The following is a 24,735-nucleotide window of genomic DNA, read 5'->3' on the forward strand; positions in this document are numbered from 1 at the left end:
TTTACAGCACTTTTACTTTCTGTTCCATGTCCTGTCAGCACACCTGTTCCTTGTATAATTACTTCTATATTTAGTTCCACCCGCTTCCCTCCTTCATTTTTGTTTCATTATTGCTCTTCTTTTTGAGACTCTTCGTGTGCTGTTTTGGGATCCACGCCTCTTTGTGAGTGATGAATTGTGTTTTACTTGCATTCCGCCTGCCGTTCTCTGTGTCCTTGCGGTCAGGCCGAAGCAATGCTCAATTTTACCATGACAAGAACGTGTTTTTTTTAATTGTATTTATTTATTTATTTTTCAGATTGTATTAAATAAGATACTAGCATTTTTTAATCCCATTTGGCTCAACATAGTGCGGACATTGTGTTCGATAGAATGTTTGTATTTTAATCACATTTTGCTTAATGTAATGCTGACGTGTATAAAAGTTTGTTCATAATGTGTTATCAAATTATGTTTAATAACATGTTTGCATTTTTATTAAATTGTGCTCAATAGAATGTTTGCATATTTATCAGAATGCTGACATTTTAGCTAAATTTGTTATAGATAAAATATTTGTGTTTTTACTAAAGTCTGTCTATAATGATAGATGTATCTATAATCAATTTTCAGAATTTTTGGAACTTACGTTTTTATTTTTGAAACTATTAAGTTGGTAATAAGTTAAAGCTGAAACAAAATTTAAGTAGAATTTTCAAAAATGGTCCTTATGCAAAGCAAAATACCCACGTTACACACTACTTCTGATATGTAAAGACCAAGATAAAATCATAATTTCCCAGCGTCACAACGTAGCAGTTGATGAAAAAGATGTTTGTTGACCTGAAACCAAATAAATATTAAGTAATATTTATTTCATGCCTTTAAATCTTTCTACAAGCAGGTGTCTGCTGCGAAGTGGCGATGACAAAGCTCTTTGTTGATCCAAAACAATCGAAAGGAATGTATGCGAAAAAACCTTAAATTGTTATGGTTTTAATAAAAAAATAAACAAACCAATCCTCACTCTCAGCCTATTGGGTGTATGTGATTAATAAAATCCATGTACATTGAGCTAACAAACTATTTCCTTAAACAGGCTTGTAAAGCAAGCAACAGCCTACATGTAAGCTATTGACTCCACAAGCTGGCAAACTCAAAATAAAGATGAACATAGTTTGATGGGTATTAACAGGTTTTATTTGGTAATTTCCCAAAAGAAAAGTATAAAACGATTAAAACGTTTGCTTTCATTGGAAAAGCTAATGGCTAACTAGCCATATGCTACGTTAGCCTACCAACCAACAATACCCAATATGAATTACTAGGGACACAGTAACACAACACTGTGTGAATTGAACATAGGCTCCAGTGCCCTCTGCGACCCAGAAGTGAATAAGCGGTTTGAAAATGGATGGATGGAAATCTTTTAAAGTCTGTTTTCCTCGTCACGTGGAACGCTCCGTCAAAGTTTGTTTCCTTTGTCTTTGATGTGACGAGTCGATGACGTCATAAGCTCTCGGCCTAATTATGCCTTGACACAATTTTAACCAATAAAATTGAGTTTGATGAAATCAATTAATACAGAGATTCCAGAAAAACAATTTTGTGTTTAAATGTTTTAAAATAAAATGTTACCAAGAACTACACATTTTGACAATAAAACTAAAATAGTCACAGAACAAAAATCAGCCTAGGACAATCATTGATACTTTAACTAACTTTAACTTAATTAATTTGTTTTACATAAAACTGTTCACAGAATGATGTTCAATGAACTATACCTCTGCATACGTTTGTACAGTGTGATAGTAATAATGGATTATATTCATATAGCCCTTTTTTGTAGTGATTCAAAGCATGTTACACTGAAAACCCATTAAACATTCACACAGTGGTGATTAGATACATTTGTTGTCACATCAGACCTGGGGTAGATTGATGGAAATGTGGCTGCCAATTTCCACCAACAGCCTCTCCAAACACCATTTACATTCTTACACCAGTGCAGATGGCACTGGGAGGAAGTAGATTGACGTGTGATGCCCAAGGACATTGCAGTAGAGATTATATAGCAGAAGCTGGATTTTTACCAGGCACCCTCTAGGTCGGGGGGTCAGCAACCCGTGGCTCTTGAGCGGCATATGGCTCTATGGAGCTTTTTCAAAAATGTTTGGGGAGAAAGAGGAAAAAGATGACACAAACCTTCCTAATTGTTTGAAAGCCCACTGTTGCTCAGTGGCCTTGTGGTTAGAGTGTCCGCCCTGTGATGGGTAGGTCGTGAATTCAAACCCTGGCCGAGTCATACCAAAGACTATAATAATGGGACTCATTGCCTTACTCTGCACTCAGCATCAAGGGTTGGAATTGGGGGTTAAATCATCAAAATGATTCCTGAGCGTGGTCCCTGCTGCTGCTCACTGCTCCCCTCACCTCCTGGGGGGTGGAACAAGGGGATGTGTCAAATGCAGAGTAAATTCACACCGTGTGTGTGTGTGTGTGTGTGTGTGTGTGTGTGTGTGTGTGTGTGTGTGTGTGTGTGTGTGTGTGTGACTATCAGGAGTACTTTAACTTTTTTACTATGTTTATGCTTATGCTTTGAGTATTTGGCGAGCACCATTTTGTCCTAATTTCAGCTGCCTTTGAAGTCACCGTTGTGAACAGTGACTCAACAGTTTGTTTACATGCATAACTCTCTTCCACACTGCCACAGAAAGTCGTGTTTTATGCCACTTTTGTCTCATTTTGTCCACCAAACGTTTAATGCTGTGATTAGCACTCCAACAATTCAATAACATCAACAAAGCTCACCTTTTGTTGTTTACTTTTTGGAGTGCTAAACAGGTATATTTGGTTGCTGCATGACTGCATACGAGATAATGCTAACATGCTAACTAGGCTAGCTGTATGTACATATTGCATCATTATTTCTCATTTTTAGGTATATTTGCGCTCATATAATTTATTTTACTTTTGTCCTGTGTATTTTATATTTGCATGTCTCATGACACATTATCTTATGTACTATTGGCTGCATTTCTAATAGTTGTTTGTGTGCCATGTTCCAGACTACAGCAAACGTTACCCAGCCTGCAGAGATTGTAATAAATCCATTAGACAGCCTGCCGTTTCATTTTAACTTGTACACTCATATCTATACCTTTTGCCCAAACTAAACCAATAATTTCCAGGTGTTATCTCAGCCTGTGAAAAGCTTCCATTTTACTAATGATTTCTAATGTTGCAAAAATGTTTAGAAATAAAATAAATTTCTGTAAAAGATTTGCATCAGCCTTTGATAGGAGGCTAATACAGACGCTTGCATCACGTGTTGCCTTCATTATAACACTTTTATGTGAGCTGGATTGAATCGTATCTGCATGATCAAACACAATCTGTATCAGTTAACTGCAGATCTGACTCTTACCGCCGGAGTTCCTCAGGGGTCAATATTAGGCCCCCTCTTATTTAGCCTCTATATTAATGATTTGCCCACGGTTTGTCCAGAAGCTGAACGCTTAATGTATGCAGACGACAGTTTTCTTCCTTCATGGTCACACCAAAGACATTGTTGCTGCTAAACTCACTAAAACAATGTCCTATTTTTTACAACTTGTTTGCAGGACTGCTGTCTGCAGATAAATCTTCGTAAAACTGTAGGCATGTATGTAACTAAAACAAAAAAGTATCATCTGACCCTGACATACATATTAATGGAGAAAGAATACAAATTGTCAGCCAATATAAATATATTGGATTAATAATGGATTCCGAGCTTTCCTTTAAAGCCCATATTGGCAAATTGTGTAAAATAATAAAGTTTAATCTTGCAAAATTTTGTGCAAATCGAAATGAAATGTCAAATGAAGCTGCAAAATTGTATTTGCATTCGATGGTTTTCAGCCACTTCAACTATTGCCACCAGCTGGTCTGAGTTTAAAAAAAAAAAAAAAACACATTGGAAATCTTGTACACACAAACAATTCAAGTTATGGATAAAAAAACCTAGGCACTATTATCACTGTGCCATTGCAGACTTAAAACTGACCTATAAAGTACTGCATGAATTGGCTCCAGATCCTCCTGGCAGAGTTCATCAGCCAAAGAAACAACCGTGAGCGTGTCACTCGAGGCTCTGTCAGAGGTGACTGATTCTTCTGCGCAGGAGCACATTCAGTTAGTCAGCCTGGTCAGTAAGGAGTGCAAATGTGTGGAACTCAGTACCTGAGGTTAAACTGGTCACCACTTCCAAGGCGTTTACAAAAACATTGAAAATGTGGCTAATCAACTGGCCTACAGCTGCCAGCACTAAAATATGAGCCTATTTTGATGCTAAGCTAAATGTGATGTGTTTTATTTTTTTATTTTTTTTTATCATAGTGTGTATATATTGTTTGTTCTGTTCTTTATTTTTATTTTCAAATTTAAATTTTGATACTTTTTACATCATGGCCAGGAGACTATGGATGAAAATTAGCCGTCTGGCTTTTTTTTAACCATGTGTAGTTATGTGTTTTATGAAATTGCCTTGTCCCCTTTGAAATAAACTAATCTAATATAAGGCCTTAAATTTTTTTGCGGCTCCAGATTTTAGAATTTTTGGTCCAATATGGCTCTTTCAACATTTAGGGTTGCCAACCCCTGCTCTAGGTTTTTTTTTGATGCCCCCTCGAGCATATGGTCCTTTGTGGTCAATAAAATGTATGCATGTTACTTTTCACTGAGGCCGAGTTGCAGCGTATCCGTTATGTTAGGGCTGTTCACCTGCTGCTTTGTACAGTTTATATTTCACAATTTAAGGATTACTAGTGTTGAACTAATATATAATGTTTTTTTCTTCTTTGTTGCAGACTAAAATTCCAGGAGTGGGCTTTGTCAAAATTCATGCTCCGTGGAATGTTCTCTGTCGGGAAGCAGAGTTCATGAAGCTAAAGATGCCCACCAAAAGGGTAATAATTTGTCACCTTCGACTGATATCGGTATCAATGTATTTAATTAGAACATGCATCTGGGATAGGCTCCAGCGATCCCCAAAGGGACAAGCGGTAGAAATGGATGGATGGAACATGTATTCCATGTACTACTGGATATTTTTCGGCAATATTTAAATGTCCAAAAGGAGTGTGACAAAGTAAAGCTTTTATTTACACGCTGTAAGTATATATCTAAAGTAGTAGTAAGCACATTCATAGTATTATGTAATACTTGCATGTTTTGCTTATTTTAGGCATGAGGCTGAGAAATCATGTGGGTGATCACCCAATAGTTTTCTACGCCAAAAACTGAGTGAATGCCCAAGTATTCACACAATAACTTGTTGGTGTCGAATAACGTGTGAATGCTTCAAACAATAAATAGTTTTTCTGGTGAAACATCTACAAATGCTTAGGCATTCACACAAATAGATATTGGTTTGGTGTAGAAAAACATTTATAGTGGAATTGCTTGTGACTGTCCGAATGGTGAAGCTTGACTGAAATGCTGATGGAATGTAAAATAACTCTAAAAACTTTATGCAGACCTGAAATGTTAATTGAATGTATGATGGAATGGTTTGAATGTTGAATAGTATAAAAGTCAAAAATAGCAGAAGCTGTACTGAAATATAATTTAAATCTTGAAATGCTAAATGTTGGTATGGTTGGATAAGTAATGTACTGAATATCCAAGACGGCGGCGCCCGGACGGGCTGCGTCCTCGCGGAGCTCCTGCTAAAGATGAAACATTTGGCAGAAATACCGGACAATTCCACAGACTTTATGGCTGGCTCACATCGTGGTCACTCCGTGATCACGTACGACCGCCAGACACTTCTGGATGTGGACATATCGGGCCGTTTTGGACCGTGCGTGCTAAACATGCTAACTAGCATGGGAATACGTCGGCGGCTACATCCAGCGGCCTGTGAAGCAAGGGAGTCTAGTAGCAGCGGGGGCCGTCTACGGAGCAGAAGCCAGCGGTGTGATCGGAAACGCGGGGCTAAAAACAAAGCAGAAGGCTAATCCCCACAGAACACCACTTCCCTCCATCCTGCAGCCAGATTTAAATGGAAAATGCGAGACTACTGGTCTAGGTAAGGAGTCAGTTAAATTAGAACACGTTTTTTCTGCTTTGAGTGTTTCAGAGTTGGACATGTGTGTTACTGAGGTGGCTAACTATGATGCGTGCAGTTTATCAAAGCAACAAACAAACAATCGGAAAATCCCCGTTACTGAGGTGGCTAACCATGATGCGTGCAGTTTATCAAAGCAACAAACAAACAATCGGAAAATTCCTGTCGTATCAATTCCTAGATATGGTCGTAACTATACTAAATGCACTGGGCATAATAAACACAACATTATTAATATTGCTACTACGGATAATTTGATCAAAAACTCCCTAAAACAGCCCACTACCTATAATATAGGTTTTTTTAAACATAAGATCATTGTCTCCCAAAACGTTATTAGTTAATGATATTATCAGAGACAACAATCTTAACGTCATCGGTCTCAGCGAAACCTGGCTTAAACCAAACGACTTTTTTGCGCTAAATGAGGCATGTCCTCCTAACTTTACACATGCGCATATTGCCCGTCCGCTTAAAAGGGGTGGGGGGGTCGCACTAATATACAACGAAAACTTTAACCTTAGTCCTAACATAAATAATAAATATAAATCGTTTGAGGTGCTTACTATGAAGTCTGTCACACCGCTGCCTCTACACCTGGCTGTTATCTACCGCCCCCCAGGGCCCTATTCGGACTTTATCAATGAATTCTCAGAGTTCGTTGCTGATCTAGTGACACACGCCGATAATATAATCATAATGGGGGACTTTAATATCCATATGAATACCCCATCGGACCCACCGTGCGTAGCGCTCCAGACTGTAATTGATAGCTGTGGTCTCACACAAATAATAAATGAACCCAAGCATCGCAACGGTAATACGATAGACCTAGTGCTTGTCAGGGTTATCACCGTCTCCAAAGTTACGATACTCCCGTATTCTAAAGTATTGTCCGATCATTACCTTATAAAATTCGAGGTTCAGACGCATGTTCGTCAAACTAATGATAATAACTGCTATAGCAGCCGCAACATTAATACGGCCACAACGACAACTCTTGCTGACCTACTGCCCTCGGTTATGGCACCATTCCCAAAGTATGTGGGCTCTATTGATAACCTCACTAACAACTTTAACGACACCCTGCGCGAAACCATTGATAACATAGCACCGCTAAAGTTAAAAAAGGCTCCAAAAAAGCGCACCCCGTGGTTTACAGAAGAAACTAGAGCTCAGAAATTATTATGTAGAAAGCCGGAACGCAAATGGCGCACGACTAAACTTGAGGTGCACCATCAAGCATGGAGTGATGGTTTAATAACTTATAAACGCATGCTTACCTTAGCTAAAGCTAAATATTACTCAAATCTCATCCACCGTAATAAAAACGATCCTAAATTTTTGTTTAGTACGGCAGCATCGCTAACCCAACAAGGGACCCCTTCCAGTAGCTCAACCCACTCAGCTGATGACTTTATGCAATTCTTTAGTAAGAAAATTGAAGTCATTAGAAAGGAGATTAAAGACAATGCGTCCCAGCTACAACGGGGTTCTATTAACACTGATACGATGGTATATACGGCGGATACTGCCCTCCAAAATAGTTTCTCTCGTTTTGAGGAAATAACATTAGAGGAATTCTTACAACGCGTAAATGGAATAAAACAGACAACATGCTTACTTGACCCTCTTCCTGGGAAACTGATCAAGGAGCTCTTTGTATTATTAGGTCCATCAGTGCTAAATATTATAAACTTATCACTCTCCTCGGGCACTGTTCCCCTAGCATTCAAAAAAGCGGTTATTCATCCTCTTCTTAAAAGACCTAACCTCGATCCTGACCTCATGGTAAACTACCGACCGGTGTCTCACCTTCCCTTTATTTCAAAAATCCTTGAAAAAATTGTTGCGGAGCAGTTAAATGAACACTTAGCGTCTAACAATCTATGTGAAACCTTTCAATCCGGTTTCAGAGCTAATCACTCCACAGAGACAGCCCTCGCAAAAATGACTAATGATCTATTGCTAACGATGGATTCTGATGCGTCATCTATGTTGCTGCTCCTCGATCTTAGCGCTGCTTTCGATACCGTCGATCATAATATTTTATTAGAACATATCAAAACACGAATTGGTATGTCAGACTTAGCCCTGTCTTGGTTTAATTCTTATCTTACTGATAGGATGCATTGTGTCTCCCATAACAATGTGACCTCGGACTACGTTAAGGTAACGTGTGGAGTTCCCCAGGGTTCGGTCCTTGGCCCTGCACTCTTCAGCATCTACATGCTGCCGCTAGGTGACATTATACGCAAATACGGTGTTAGCTTTCACTGTTATGCTGATGACACCCAACTCTACATGCCCCTAAAGCTGACCAACACGCCGGATTGTAGTCAGCTGGAGGCGTGTCTTAATGAAATTAAACAATGGATGTCCGCTAACTTTTTGCAACTTAATGCCAAAAAAACGGAAATGCTGATTATCGGTCCTGCTAGACACCGAACTCTATTTAATAATACAACTCTAACATTTGACAACCAAACAATTAAACAAGGCAACACGGTAAAGAATCTGGGTATTATATTCGACCCAACTCTCTCCTTTGAGGCACACATTAAAAGCGTTACTAAAACGGCCTTCTTTCATCTCCGTAATATCGCTAAAATTCGCTCCATTTTGCCCACTAAAGACGCTGAGATCATTATCCATGCGTTTGTTACGTCTCGCCTCGACTACTGTAACGTATTATTTTCGGGTCTACCCATGTCTAGCATTAAAAGATTACAGTTGGTACAAAATGCGGCTGCTAGACTTTTGACAAGAACAAGAAAGTTTGATCACATTACGCCTGTACTGGCTCACCTGCACTGGCTTCCTGTGCACTTAAGATGTGACTTTAAGGTTTTACTACTTACGTATAAAATACTACACGGTCTAGCTCCATCCTATCTTGCCGATTGTATTGTACCATATGTCCCGGCAAGAAATCTGCGTTCAAAGGACTCCGGCTTGTTAGTGATTCCCAAAGCCCAAAAAAAGTCTGCGGGCTATAGAGCGTTTTCCGTTCGGGCTCCAGCACTCTGGAATGCCCTCCCGGTAACAGTTCGAGATGCCACCTCAGTAGAAGCATTTAAGTCTCACCTTAAAACTCATTTGTATACTCTAGCCTTTAAATAGACTCCCTTTTTAGACCAGTTGATCTGCTGTTTCTTTTCTTTTTCTTCTATGTCCCACTCTCCCCTGTGGAGGGGGTCCGGTCCGGTCCGATCCGGTGGCCATGTACTGCTTGGCCGTGTATCGGCTGGGGACATCTCTGCGCTGCTGATCCGCCTCCGCTTGGGATGGTTTCCTGCTGGCTCCGCTGTGAACGGGACTCTCGCTGCTGTGTTGGATACGCTTTGGACTGGACTCTCGCGACTGTGTTGGATCCATTGTGGATTGAATTTTCACAGTATCATGTTAGACCCGCTCGACATCCATTGCTTTCCTCCTCTCTAAGGTTCTCATAGTCATTATTGTCACCGACGTCCCACTGGGTCATTATTGTCACCGATGTCCCACTGGGTGTGAGTTTTCCTTGCCCTTATGTGGGCCTACCGAGGATGTCGTGGTGGTTTGTGCAGCCCTTTGAGACACTAGTGATTTAGGGCTATATAAGTAAACGATTGATTGATTGATTGATACTTCTGAGATGGCAGAAAGTTACAGAATCCATGAATGTTGGTGTACAGACTTTACCTTTGGGCTGATACTGAGGGACTGTGTTGACTAGTTGGATACATTGAAATGATTGAATGTCCAGTACTATGGTTTTGTGTTTGGATATGACAATATGTTTATTTTAAGCTATCAAAATTAAACCAAATGTAAGCTATAGAACATAATGTATGCTGACCTCGAATGGAACATTGTCACAGTAGCGAGACCTGACCACACATGTTCCGCACGGCACAGTCAAACTATTTGTCCTCTTTGCAATAGCCTCCGAGTGTTCCCACCTGAACCCAATTAAAGGTTAACCATGGCAACCACACCATAGCAACGGTTCCATCCCTGTCAACACTTCTTGGTTCAACAGGAAGTGAGTGGAGCAATCTGCCGAAAAGGAAATTCAGCATGAATTTAGGCCAGCAATCATCCATCCATCCATTTTCTACCGCTTATTCCCTTTCGGGGTCGCGGGGGGCGCTGGCGCCTATCTCAGCTACAATCGGGCGGAAGGCGGTGTACACCCTGGACAAGTCGCCACCTCATCGCAGGGCCAACACAGATAGACAGACAACATTCACACTCACATTCACACACTAGGGCCAATTTAGTGTTGCCAATCAACCTATCCCCAGGTGCATGTCTTTGGAAGTGGGAGGAAGCCGGAGTACCCGGAGGGAACCCACGCATTCACGGGGAGAACATGCAAACTCCACACAGAAAGATCCCGAGCCTGGATTTGAACCCAGGACTGCAGGACCTTCGTATTGTGCGGCAGACGCACTAACCCCTCTGCCACCGTGAAGCCAGCAATCAGAGAAAACTAAATAAAAACAATATAAACAAATTTAGGAAATTTGGCTCCAACAATTGGGTTAAAAAGTAAAAAAAACTGGCATAAAAGTTGGCATACTAATATAAGTATGGTCACATACTTATATTAGTATGCCTAACATACTTTTAAGATGGCGCCAGTAAGAGTCCATGATTATGTTTAAAAAGTAAAATAAAATACCTAAATGCTAGCAAAAAGGTTTAGCATGCTAATTTTAGCATAACGTTCCCATGCTTAAGAGAAAACACTAGTATACTTGTAAGATGGCCCCAAGTAAAGAAATACATAATTATCAGGCGAATAAGGTACAAAATTAGCTAAAATATTGCTAAAAACATAGTATTCTAATCTTAAAATGCTAACCGGGAACCTGCTAGCATGCTTCTAAACTGCGTGGGATGTTTTCAAAGACCAAGACCTGCCCACACACAGAGTCGGTACTATCCTACATAAAGTACTGTATCAGCAATGTCACTGTGAAAAAAAACATCCGGGTATACCCAAATCAGAAACCCTGGATGACATGCCAGGTCCGCATGCTCCTCAAGGCCCGGGACATTGCCTTCAGGTCAGGTGACAGTGCTCTATACAGCGCCGCGCGTGCTGACCACAAGAGAGGACTCAGAGAAGCCAAGATGGACTATAAAGAGTGGATCGAAGTCCACCTCTTGAGCAACAACCCACGGCAGATGTGGCAGGGCATACAGCACATCACCAATTACAAAGGCTGTGACGCAGTCACCGGGGACTGGGATGCATCGCTAGCAGAGGAGCTGAACTGCTTTTTTGCACGCTTTGAGACGTCACAATCAGTCACAGCCACACCACCACCAGCACCCCCAAACCCCCCAAACCCCAGCCCCCCCACACTCATTCTTGAGGAGCACGAGGTCAGGCAGGTGCTCAAGGCAGTGAACCCCAGGAAGGCGACTGGTCCAGACGGTGTACCCGGGAAGGTGCTCAAAGCATGCGCCGACCAGCTCTCCTACATTATCACCGTCCTCTTCAACCTCTCCTTGGCACAGGCATTCATCCCACCCTGCCTTAAATCTGCCACAATCATCCCGGTACCCAAGAAAGCTGCCACAAACAACCTCAATGACTATCGCCCAGTAGCACTCACATCTGTCATCATGAAGTGCTTCAAGAGGCTGGTCCTCCACCACATCCAAGCCTGCCTCCCCCCCACCCTAGACCCACAGCAGTTTGCCTACCGGGCAAACAGATCCACGGATGACGCCATATCCATGGCTCTCCACTCCGCACTGAGCCACCTGGAACACCGGGGGAGCTATGTCAGGATGCTTTTCATTGACTATAGCTCCGCCTTCAATACCATCTCTCCTCCCCCCGCACACTCAGCATCGGATCCCCACAGGGCTGTGTGCTGAGCCCTTTGCTGTACTCCCTGTACACCCATGACTGTAGTCCAGCCCACTCGGAGAACACCATCATCAAGTTCGCCGATGACACAACGGTAGTGGGTCCCATTACAGGGGGGGATGAGTCTGCATACAGAGATGAGGTCCTGAAACCATCAGCGTGGTTTTCAGTGAATAATTTGGCACTGAACACCACAAAAACCAAGGAACTCATCTTTGACTTCAGGAAAAACACTGCAGACCCCGCCCCCCTCTACATCAACGGCGAGGAGGTGGAGGGAGTCAGCTCCTTCAAGTTTCTCGGCACCCTCATCTGATGACCTGTCCTGGACCCAAAATACAACTGCGGTCATCCGGAAGGCCCAGCGGAGACTCCATTTCCTGAGGGTGCTGAGAAAGAACAGACTGAGAGGCAACTAATGGTGACCTTCTATCGCTTGGCTGTCGAGAGCCTGCTGACGTACTGCATAACAGTGTGGTATGCCAGCTTCACTGAAGCAGACAAACAGGCGATTCAGAGGGTCATAAAGTCGGCACAAAAAATCATCGGCTGTCCCCTGCCCTCCCTGAAGGACTTGCACAACTCCCGTTGCCTCAACAGAGCAAAAAACATTACCAAGGACAGCACACACCCTGGCTTCCACCTGTTCGACTTGCTACCATCAGGCAGGCGCTACAGGTGCATCAGAGCCAGAACAAACAGGCTCAGAGACAGCTTCTTTCCCAAAGCTGTCACCCTGTTGAACTCTAACTTATAATAATAATAATAATTCGCCCCTATACAATATAATGCCCTAATACCCTACTGTGCAATACTACCCTTCGAGTGCAATACGTCCGACACTGATTATTACTTCGGTAATCCTGTCTTGCTCTGTATATTATACAGTATTTGTATTTTGTACTTCTATAGTGTTTTGTATATTGTACAGAATTGCTTTTTTTTATTGGATAGTAGTCTGTTTATTTCAATCGTTAGTGTTTCCTTTTTACCTCTTATGTCATTTATTTCACCCCATATTTGTTCCCACTACCGCACCTTAAGTTGGAGTCTTTAATCTCGTTATATGCAAATATAATGACAATAAAATTCATTCTATTCTAAGATGATGCCGAGGAGTAAAATTCATGATTTATAGGTGAAAATGTATGAAATTAGCTAAATTGCTAGCAAAAATCATTAGCATGCTATTATTGGCATGCTAGCAGTTGACAAGAGCAAAGAGCATTTTGACTTGGGAACCATTCAAATCCATTGAGAAATTAGAGATATGTATAAGTTTGTATTTTTTACCCATTCATATTCAAACGGGAGAAATTCCTGGTAATTCCGGTATAATTGGCAATTGGGAGCATATTTCCTTTTAGCGGATCCTTACAACTTGTTTTAACTAATTTCCACTATATTACATTACTATAATGGATATGCTGATAAATAGCAGACAGCATTTAGAAATTATCTTTGATTGCGCTATGACCATGATGCTAGTACCAAGAATGCATTGAGTCGGATGCAAAGACAGGCAGCAGAAGAGTTTGATTGAAAGGAATAAACCTGGCATTTTACACTACTTTAACTACCTTCTTAAATAAATCTTTTTTTTTTCTACCATCAATGCACATAAACAGCCTCATTTTCTTTACAACTGGAGCTGTTTTTCTTGAATGGTATCTGCCTCCGTTTTGTATCCCGCGTGTTGAGATTAGCGCATGCGCGATACCAAGGGCCATCTCTGGCTGCAAAACACCCTCTCGAGAGATATGGTTTCCAATCGCATAATCCAGGTGTGTTAGTCCGACTTTTCAAAACCCAAACATGATCGGATTAAGGTGTTCCCATGGGAGGCTTATTTGGAGTCTATTTTTGAGAAATCGGACTAATTAAGTGCATGGACACGTATTGATTGCAAACACAGAATTTGGAGGTAATCCTCCTTATTTATTGTCCCATTTACTCTCTGTAAAGCTCCAGTTCCATTGGCAGCAAAACAGGTCCAGAGCATAATACTACCACAACCATATTTGAAGTTAGGAATGACAGTAGGAATTATGTTCCTGTAATTAAAGTCCTCAGTTTTTCTCCTCCAAACATTGTTGGGTATCTTGGCAAAACAGCTCAATTTTTGTTTCATCTGACATGGACAAAGATAAGAACTTCTGGAGGAAAGTTATGTGGTCAGATGAAACAAATAGAGCTGTTTGGCCACAATACCCAGCAATATGTTTTGAGGAGAATAGGTGAGGCCTTTAATCCCACCAATTACAACATGCCTACCGTCAAGCATGGTGGTGGTGGTAGTAATATTATGCTCTGGGTCTGTTTTGCTGCCAATGGAACATGTGCTTTACAGAGAGTAAATGGGACAATGAAAAAGGGGGATTACTTTAAAACTCTTAGGACAACCTATAATCATCAGCCCGGAGGTTGGGTGTTCCAAAAGTACAATGACCCCAAACACATGTCAAAAGTGGTAAAGGAATGACTTAGTTTTAAAATGGTCTACCCCAAAGTCTTTACTCAAATGTGTGGACTTTGCTGAACAAACAATTCCATGTCAGAAAACCAACACATTTAGCTGAACTGCACCAATTTTGTCAAGAGTGATCAAAAATTCAACCAGAAAATTGCCACAAGCTTATGGATGGCTACCAAAAGTGCTTTGTTGCAGTGAAACTTTCTCAGGGACATGTAACAAACTATTAACATTGCTGTATGTATACTTTTGACCCAGCAGATTTGGTCACATTTTCAGTAGACTCATATTAAAGAACCAAACTTCATGAATGTTTTTTGTTACCACCAAAGCATGTGCTCCAATTCCTTTTATCACAAAAAATAAGACTTGTAGAAACTCAAACATGACATTATGCTGTTTACAAGTGTATGTAAACTCATGACCACGACTGTATGTGGATGTCAGTAGTGTTTTACGTGGCCTTGGTGTCACTCATAACCACAGGTCGAAGTTGCGTAAACAGACAATGTTTGCAATCAATCCAGCCATTTACCGCCACTCCACCAGGGCTCACCTACTCCCGGGAAGTTTTGTTGGAGCTACACGACCTCCACTTGAACCCAGGAAATGCATTCCTTCCCTCTTATAACATACCTCTGGGGTTACTTTGGGTCACAAGCGGAAGCAACTGCAAAGGAAAAGAGGCTCTAGAGGAGGAATACGCAACCGGCTAAGGAGAAGAGGCAGCCAGCCTTTAACCTGCCATCATCCTGTCAAATGTCTGATCGCGACGTAATAAGACCGACAAACTTTGCACCATGATCAAGTCCGATTAACGAGCCAGTATCTTTTGCTTTACAGAGACATGTCTCTGTGAAAATGTGGACTTTCAGTTGCAAGGATTTGACATCATCCGCTTTGACAGAGACATAGTCCAAACACAGAAGTCGATTGGGGGTGAGCTCTGTATGGCTGTCAACAAGAAATGGGCAACAAACTGCACAGTGAGGGAGATGGAGTGCTGCAAACATTCCGAAATGTTAAATGTCCTTTTAGACCCAGGGTCGGCAACCCGCGGCTATGGAGCCGCATGCGGCTCTTTGATCACTCTGATGTGGCTCAGCTGCTAAATTGCCGACCACAACGATTATTCCGGGAGGTTTCCGGAATTTAGTGCCTCTCTCCCTCAGAAATCACGGGGGGATAACTTTCTCCAGTTTTCACCTGGACTTCGATATTGAGGGCATGCAGTGATAGCAATGCCTTTAACCTCCACAACATGTCGTCGCGCCCGCTTTTACACCACGCAATCTGCGTGCAGACTGATCACATTTTATATTCAGCCTCTGTTAACACGCGAAAGCGACTGCAACGCGTATTTAATCAACAGCCATACAGGTTACACTGAGGGTTTTGATATAAACAACTTTAACACTCACTAATATGCGAAAAAGAATGGCAAACACATTTCGAGAGAACATTGGCACTGTAACACAACATAAACACAAAATAACAAATACCCAGAATCCCATGCATCCCTAACTCTTCTGGGCTAAATTATACACCCCCACGAGCACCAAACCACGTCCCCTCCCAACCCAACCCCGCCCATCTCAACCAACGCATGGAGGGGGTGGGGGGATTTGGTGCTAGCGGGGGTGTATAATGTAGCCCGGAAGAGTAGGGATGCACGGGATTCTGGGTATTTGTTCTTTTGTGTTGATGTTGTTACAGTGCCGATTGTTCTCCCGAAATGTTTGTCATTCTTGTTTGGTGTGAGTTCACAGTGTGGTGCATATTAGTAACGGTGTTAAAGTTGTCTAAACGGGCACCCTCAGTGTGACCTGTATGGCTGTTAAACAAGTATGCCTCGTTTGCGTGTATCGGCCGAAGCCTCATTCAACATGTGACTGGGCTGGCAAGCTGATTGAACGTGTTGTAGAGGGCTTCAAAGGCAACGCATTCATAGGATGCCCTTATTATTGTTGGTCGAGGGAAATCCTGTAAACATTCGTTAGACTAGTTGATCTGACACTCTGTAGTCTCTCGGAATATTCGCGAGGGTTTTGAGTGTGATGCTGTCAAGCGGCATCCATATAAAACTTGCGGGCCCCACTATCATTACATTTTCATATTAAGGTGCAGGCCGCGTGTCTGAGACCCCTGTTTTGTACATAGCACAAAGTAAAAAAAAACTCTCTATGCAGTATTATTTCATTTTAAAATTCAAAAGAGTTTTGTGGCTCCCATTGTTTTCTTTATTTTGTGAAACGGGTCAAAATGGCTCTTTGAGTGGTAAAGGTTGCCGCTCCCTGTTTTATAACAATTTTACTTAGAGAACTGTCACAGATTACTGTCAATTTTCAGGACCTGATTTTGCCCCAGCAGTAGAGCACATCGCTGAAAATTACAACAATGCACTCCAAACCTGGAGTGCATTGAATTTACCAAGTATTCCTACTTGGTGAATTCTTCTGAGCTTGGAGCAATATGTCACAACTCCAACAAGGAAACTTGTTGGAGTTTGTGCTATGGGAATATACCTGGAGCATATGTTTCTAACCCACGCCCACCTCTGGGTATGTCTGACCACAATGTAATCCTGCTGCTACCAAAATATAGGTCCCAACTAAATACCGGGAAAATTATCACAAAAACCATCAATCTGGAATGAGAATGCATGTGAAACTTTAAAGGGCTGTTCTGAGTAGACCAATTGGGATTTGTTTTTTAATGATGATTTTTACAGGCTTGCTGTTGTGCTTACTGCATACATTTTATTCCATGAAGAAACCATTAATCCTTTTGCACATTTCCGGGCAGTAAACTGTTTTTTGCTTTAAATGTAATTTGTACTGTTTGTAGTTCCACAAAATCTTTAAATTTATGTAGTTTTTGATCGTAGGAAAAATGCATGTGTGATCGCTATATCCTGCCTTATGATTTACCTGTATTGCTTTTTTTCCCTGCAGGGCGTTGAGTGGATACAGTGCGCTTATCTAATTATTGCCTCAAATGTCTGCACTGTGGTGCAAGTTAATCAGTGTGTGTGTGAATGTGGAAGTAGTGTCAAAGCGCTTTGAGTACCTTGAAGGTAGAAAAGTGCTATACAATTACAACCCATTTAATGGCATTCTTATCTCTCAATGACTCTTAAACGTCTCTGCCTACTTATTACTAACATGTAATATTCAGCCTGTTAAACATTCTGCAATTGCGTACTATCAGAACAGGTTCTAAAATGTGTATATACCATGGCAATGTAATATTGTGTAGTGAACTGTAATTACCAGATGTGGACTGCAGAGGGCAATGGCAGGCATGCCTGCGGTATGAGACCTTGTCTCAGTGGTAGTGAAAAAGTGAGATTGTATTTAAACTGTCTTCCTTGTATCGCAGGTGCCATTACAAAACACTTAATTTCAATCTGCCAGAAAACTGTTATGTCTTCGAGGGGGCCTGGCTGCGATTGTTGTGTTCCTCAGCAATGCAGGAAGCAAGCAGGAGTAGTGGGGAGATAAGATGAAGTAGTTTTAATATATTTAAAGCAGAATCAAGGCCATGTGTCCCCTAAGCCACCGGGAACAAGCCAGGTGGCGGCGGCGAGTAGATTGCCGCTGCAATGGTCGAGGCGGGCGACCTCGGAACGGCCATGTCAGTGGCCATTGAGGAGGCGGACGGGACTGGTGCCAGAACCTCAGCAGTCTTTGAGTCCTGCACCCAAGTCCTGGGCGTCGCTGCTGTTGGCGCCAAAGGCGCCCATGAATAGTCCAGGGACGAGGAGGTGGGCGGCGCTGTGGTGTGGCCCGCCGGACAAGAGGAGGTAGGCGGTGCTTTGGTGAGGACTGCCGGACATGAGGAGGTGGGCGAAGCCGTGGGGTGGCCCGCCGGACACGAGGAGGTGAGGGGCGCCTTGGTGAGGACCGCCGGACATCAGGAGGTGGGCGGCGCATTGGTGAGGACCGCCGGACATGAGGAGGTGGGCAGCGCCTTGGTGCAGGTGCTGGTGTGGGCTCCCGCCTTGGAGCAGGTGCTGGTGTGGGCTCCCGCCTTGGAGCAGGTGCTGGTGTGGGAACCAGCCTTTGAGCAGGTGTTGGTGTGGGAACCAGCCTCTGAGCAGGTGTTGGTGTGGGAACCAGCCTCTGAGCAGTTGCTGGTGTGGGAACCAGCCTCTGAGCAGTTGCTGGTGTGGGAATCAGCCTTGGATCAGGTGCTGGTGTAAAAACCAGACCTGGATCTTCTGCCGGCGCGGGCGGGACCAGAGGCGGAGCAGGCGGCTTGTCTGTTGGCGTGGGTGGAGTGAGATGCTGCTCGTCAGGCGTGGGTGGTGTCAGAGGCAGCTCGTCTGTCAGCGTGGGCGGAGTCAGAGGCGGAGCAGGCAGCTCGTCCGTCGGCGTGGCCGGAGCAGGCAGCTTGTCTGTCGGCGTAGGCGGAGCCAGAGGCGGCTCGTCTGTCAGCATGGGCGGAGGCAGAGGCAAGGCAGGCGGCTCTTCTGCCGGCATAGGCAGGTGGCTCTTCTGCCGGCATAGGCAGGGCCTGAGCGGTAGGTGGGTGTATGACTGGACAGGACTGTTCCTCCCTCTCCAGCTCCTTCAGCACCCCTTTGTACCATTCGTCCATCCACTCTGCACTGTACTTTTCTGGAGGATTCTTTATGCTTGGCAGCGCTGGAGCAGGAGGTAGAGAGGATGGCGTTTGCAGGCCCACCAGGGTTGATGGTGGCGTCAGAGTGGCAGGTGGAGAGTCTGTCGTGATGGGTGGAGTCTGGGGAACAGGCGTCTCATCTGACATGATGGGCAGGGCTAGAGCGGTAGGTGGGTGCATGACTGGACAGGACTGTTCCTCCTTCAGCACCCCCTGGTACCATTGGTCCATCCACTCTGCGCTGTACATCTCTGGCGGGTCCGACTTGCTTTGCGGCACTTGAGCAGAAAATGAAGCCGACAGCGCCCCCGCTGGAGGAGAGGCGGGCAGCAACCTCAGTGGGAGGAGGTCTGCTTGTCCCGCTGACACGCTACAAGCACTGGCCCCTCCCTCAGGAAGCAGATTCCAGATGCTAGATGGACCTCTTGGGGAGAGCACTTGTGCGAGTTTGGGGGGAGCAGAGGGCACATGCGGGTGTGCTCTCGGAAGCCTGGGAGCTGGCCTTATGCGTGTGTGGCGCACGCGCCCTTCTGGACAATTGCCAGCAGGTGACAGGGAGGAGAAGCAGCACGGGAAGAGCCTGGTAATCAACGTTGAGGGAGAAGTCTTTCTGTACTTCTGCGCCTGCGCTGAGCTGGCCCGCTCCCCGAGCCTTCGCGTACTAGGTGGGGTGGATGACGTCCAGGTGGCTTGAGAGTGGGGGAGGAAGCGGGTCTCTGCTTCCGTCAACTTAGCCATAAGCTTCCCCCATGCTACCATGGCGTCGGCCGGAAGGTCTTCTTCGAACACCTCGGCTTCATCTTCACATTCCCAGGGCTGGGTTTCCACTTGGAGATCCAGGAGGATAGCTTGTTTGTCCTTGTTGGAAAGGAACACTTTGTCTGGCTGGGTCAATCTGTTAGATCTTCGAGGGCGCATGGCTGCGATTGTTGTTCCTCAACAACGCAGGAAGCAAGCAGGAGTAGCGTGGAGGTAAGATTAATTATTTTTAATATAATTAAAGCAGAATCAACAAATTACAAACTGAGGACGCTAACAAGCGTGGAGCTAAACAAAAGCAAAATGTCACCAAGGGTGAAAAAACGAGGAATGCTAGTGCGTACAAACTTACTATTGCAAGGAGAAGAAACAGGAGAACGTAAATGTTGCCTTCAGCAAACATTGACCCAGCAACTATTATGATAAATTAAATGATAAATGGGTTGTACTTGTATAGCGCTTTTCTACCTTCAAGGTACTCAAAGCGCTTTGACACTACTTCCACATTTGCCCATTCACACACACATTCACACACTGATGGAGGGAGCTGCCATGCAAGGCGCTAACCTGCACCCATCAGGAGCAAGGGTGAAGTGTCTTGCTCAGGACACAACGGACGTGACGAGGTTGGTACTAGGTGGGGATTGAACCAGGGACCTTTGGGTCGCGCACAGCAACTCTCCCCACTGCGCCACGTTGCTGGGTGCCAGGAAATTATAATGGGAAGTGATTAACCAAAACACCTGGAGGGAACACTAATGCAAAATTAAGACAGGTGAGGAGAACCAGTGCCCATAGTAACCGACAATAAACAGGGAAAGAGGGTTCACCAAGGAAATCGACTAACAGAAAAACTACCAAACATAAATCATGCCATGACTCGGGTAACAGGTCATTATAGAAAACTTTTATTCAGGTAGAAATGTCACAGAATAATAATAGCATGATCGTAAGACAGTTTTGTGTTCTGTTGGCGGTATAGCTCGGTTGGTCCTTGCCAGCAACTTGAGGGTCCCAGGTTCGATCCCCGCTTCTGCCATCCTAGTCACTGCCATTGTGTTCTTGCTTAGGCAAGACACTTTACCCATCTGCTCTCAGTGCCACCCACACTGGTTTAAAAATGTAACTTAGATATTGGGTTTCACAATGTAAAGCGCTTTGCATCACTAGGGAAAAGCGCTATATAAATATACTTCACTGGATGTGAAGCAAAGCGCTATTATTGTGAAGCTGCCAACCGGTCGTGTATGACTGGTATGAAAAAAGACTTGACATGTTTTAAAGAAAACCTCAGATAAGTGACTTTAGACTTCCTCTCTACAGTCTTTGTTTCTGCTGAGCGTATATTCCATTTTACTAATGCAGTTTGAGTAATCTATATTTTGTTTTCAGCGTTCACTCCAATTATCTTATCTCACGGCGATTGAAGGTGAAATTGTCTTCTTGTCCTGCCATGGCTTTGGATCTCAGATTTCCATAAGGTCTCCCTTTCTCTGTGCGGTTTTGAGCTATTTTCGAGCCTGTGGTTAAACATTTACTGGACACCATTAAACATTTCCCCAAACTACGGAACACATTATCGCCGTTAAAGGAACTTTTTAGTTATCGCATTAACTTGACAGCCCTAGTTTAAATACAAAAAAATAATCACTTGACTAAAGTACAGTGTTTTATTTGGCATACCACAAGATGAAGCCCGTGTACCACTTTACTACAGTTTGAGAATCACTGTCTTTGAGCTCCTCATCCATGCACAGTCCTATCTAATCTGTGAACCTCAGCTGTACAATTTTTTTTTTTCTGAGCATTTTAGGTGCAGCCCCGCACAATTGCTGATATATATTTAAAAGTGCATGTTTCCTACGCATCGGTGTTCAAAACAAAATTTAAATAAGATAAAGTCCATGGACACAAGTAGAGTTAAAAATAAGTGTCGCTAAAAACACATTCACCAAGCCCCATGAACATTTTGTCCAAGCCAAAAAATTAACCACAGATGACAAACACACTACCTATGTTTAAATATATCGCGATAAACCAGTCATACAATGACGTGTATATTATCTTTAAAATCAGCGTACACTGAGACAGAGTCCAGGAAACAATAAAAATGCCATCAATCTATTTTCTACCGCTTGTCCCTCTCGGGGGTTTTAAATGACCATGCGTGTTGTACAAATAGGACTGTGTTTTGATATGTTGACTCCATGTGTGATTGAGTTTGACACCCCTGCTGAAAATGGATCCGTTAATTGTTTTCATCTGTACAAGGAAATGAAGTCCCTATTTTGATAACAAACAATATTTTCCTTCTAGGTATATGAAGTTAAGAAGTCAAGCGGCGTTATAGAAAAGATCAGCTTACTCGTCAGTAAAGTTGGTGAGCCTCTTCATCCTCATGTTGATGGAACCCAACCAAAGAACATCAAACACCTGTCACACACGTTCTCCAGAGAGAAGCAGCACCTGTAAGTACATATTTGTTGTATACGCCAGACTACATATTTATCATGCTTATAGTGGGCAGACATGTACTTGGGATAGGTTGATTGGCAACACTAAATTGGCCGTAGTGTGTGTGAATGCGTGTCTGTCTCTGTGTTGGCCCTGCGATGAGGTGGCGACTTGTCCACTGTCAGAATGCAGCTGGGATAGGCCCCAGCAAGGCCGATAAAATGCCGGACGAAGCAACCCCCTCAACTCCGACGCCAAAGAAGATTACTGCAGCACGCAGGAGGAAGAGGACGTTAGAGGGGGTAGCTTGTGTAAACTTCATGTTTCAATGTGTACACCTGCAGATTATTAACGGCCAATATATGTACAAAATTAAATCTGTCCAAAGATTAAGTGGGTCTGTCTTAACTCTAGGTGTGTTTTATAGTGTGAAAAGTACGGTAAAAAATTTGGAGTCATGCTGTTATGACTAATGCATGAACGTGTGGGTTACAAACCCTGTTTCCATATGAGTTGGGAAATTGTGTTAGATGTAAATATAAACGGAATACAATGATTTGCAAATCCTTTTCAACCCATATTCAATTGAATGCACTACAAAGACAAGATATTTGATGTTCAAACTCATATTTTTTTTTTTTTTTGCAAATAATAATTAACTTAGAATTTCATGGCTGCAACATGTGCCTAAGTAGTTGGGAATGGGCATGTTCACCACTGTTACATCACCTTTTCTTTTAACAACACGCAAACATTTGGGAACTGAGGAAACTAATTGTTGAAGCTTTGAAAGTGGAATTCTTACCATTATTGCTTGATGTACAGCTTAAGTTGTTCAACAGTATTGTCGTATTTTACGCTTCATAATGCACCGCACATTTTCGATGGGAGACATGTCTGGAGTGCAGGCGGTTCAGGGAAAGTACCCGCACTCTTTTACTACGAAGCCACGCTGTTGTAACATGTGGCTTGGCCTTGTTTTGCTGAAATAAGCAGGGGCGTCCATGATAACGTTGCTTGGATGACAACATATAGTTACTTGCATATCCACCAAGCTGTTGCAACATTGTTAATGTAAGAGGAATTACTTTTAGCAACACATCATTCTCACAAGACACTCACACTGCTCCTGCGGCCACTAGCGAGATGTAAGCTAGCTACTGTTGCTGATGAATTGCCTCTGAGTTTGGAAAATTAATTGTGAGATTATAAATTATATACAGTAAAAGGTTGTAACTTGTGGCCATACATTAAGAATTTCGTTAATTTTAAGTCCTGGAGATGGGATTTATGGCTCTTCGTTATTCGGGTGTTTTGCAGTTTTCTTTTTTTTTTTTTAATCAGGAAAACAATCACTTGTAGCAGTTAAGAGTTGGGTCAGAATAATTTGTATTCACACTCTATTGGTGGTAAATATTGAAAGTGTTTTTTGTTATTGTTGAACAGTCCTTAAGTTAGTGACAGTGATCTTCCCCAAGGTGTGACTTTGGTGAACATGCTTTTGTATACCGTACCAGAATATGAAAGTGTATGTTGCACTTGGCTTCACTGTAACCACGGTGGGAGACGAGGAAAGACTGGTGTGTTGTTTCCTTTTAATGTTAATAAGCTTACAATGTTATGCAGAGCTATAGTTATAATACATTTATAGACAAATTACACTATGTATAGTGGGGTGGGGGGCGGCATAACAAAATATTTGAAAGACTGCCATAACTGCTGCAACAAGTGGGTAAAACCTGTGGGGCACAATGATCCTGTGGGATCCGATAACGTGGACAAGCCTTAAGGACTTAGGAGAGTGACCAGAGCAGGGGACTTGAGCAGTTCCTCACTTGCTACACTTAGTGCTGGCTTGAGCCTGTCCAACAAAACGCCTTACCTGCGCCCACCCATTTAGCACAAAACTTTTAGGATCGCTTTCGAGCACCCTAAGCAGGCTGTTGTATGGAGGTTGGAGGGGCGAATGGCTGGTATTGACGCACAAAATCAAGAGGGGCAGACATAAGTTCCGACGGCACAAATTACCGAAGAAAACAATGGTGAACCAAGCCAGGACTTCAAGGGCCCCTTGACAAAAGAAGTAGAAAGATCACAAATTGGAACCCTCGGGCAAAAAATCACTGACAATGGGGAGTTGACTGGTCACCAACTTGGCGGGTCCAGTGTAAAGATCCTCTTTTAGGGCCAAGTGCAACCCAAGCATGACCCAACCATGTGGTCAACTCGGTTCCCATCTGAGAGTGCAACATAAAACATATTTCTTTAAGCGACCTGTTAAAACGTTAGCCTGGGGGTGGTAGGCTGTAGTGTGGTGATCTGGTTTTGTTGATTTCATTTTGGTGAGTAGGTTGTTTGATTTCAAATATGAAATAATTAAATTTACTATTCTGTTCAACTTTGATGTTACAAAATCTGTAAAGGCATTGTCTTCAAACAAACAAAATGTTTGTTTTTCCT

The 24,735-nt window shown here is 43.1% G+C and overlaps 1 protein-coding gene across 7 annotated transcripts in view; it reads left to right on the top strand.

The window, feature by feature from the left end:
* Positions 1 to 24,735, top strand: part of LOC133568194 (anoctamin-1-like) — a 198,580-nt gene that overhangs the window by 41,441 nt on the left and 132,404 nt on the right. For all 7 annotated transcript variants that reach the window (XR_009809548.1, XM_061919957.1, XM_061919953.1 and 4 more), the window contains exons 3-4: positions 4,830 to 4,928; positions 22,138 to 22,289. Coding sequence is in view for 6 of the 7 variants with exons in the window: in XM_061919957.1 (XP_061775941.1) it covers positions 4,830 to 4,928; positions 22,138 to 22,289 (251 nt within the window). In the remaining variant the exon portion in view is untranslated. The remainder of the gene's footprint in view (positions 1 to 4,829; positions 4,929 to 22,137; positions 22,290 to 24,735) is intronic.

This window comes from Nerophis ophidion, linkage group LG14, assembly GCF_033978795.1.
Source record: "Nerophis ophidion isolate RoL-2023_Sa linkage group LG14, RoL_Noph_v1.0, whole genome shotgun sequence".
NCBI lineage: Eukaryota > Metazoa > Chordata > Actinopteri > Syngnathiformes > Syngnathidae > Nerophis > Nerophis ophidion.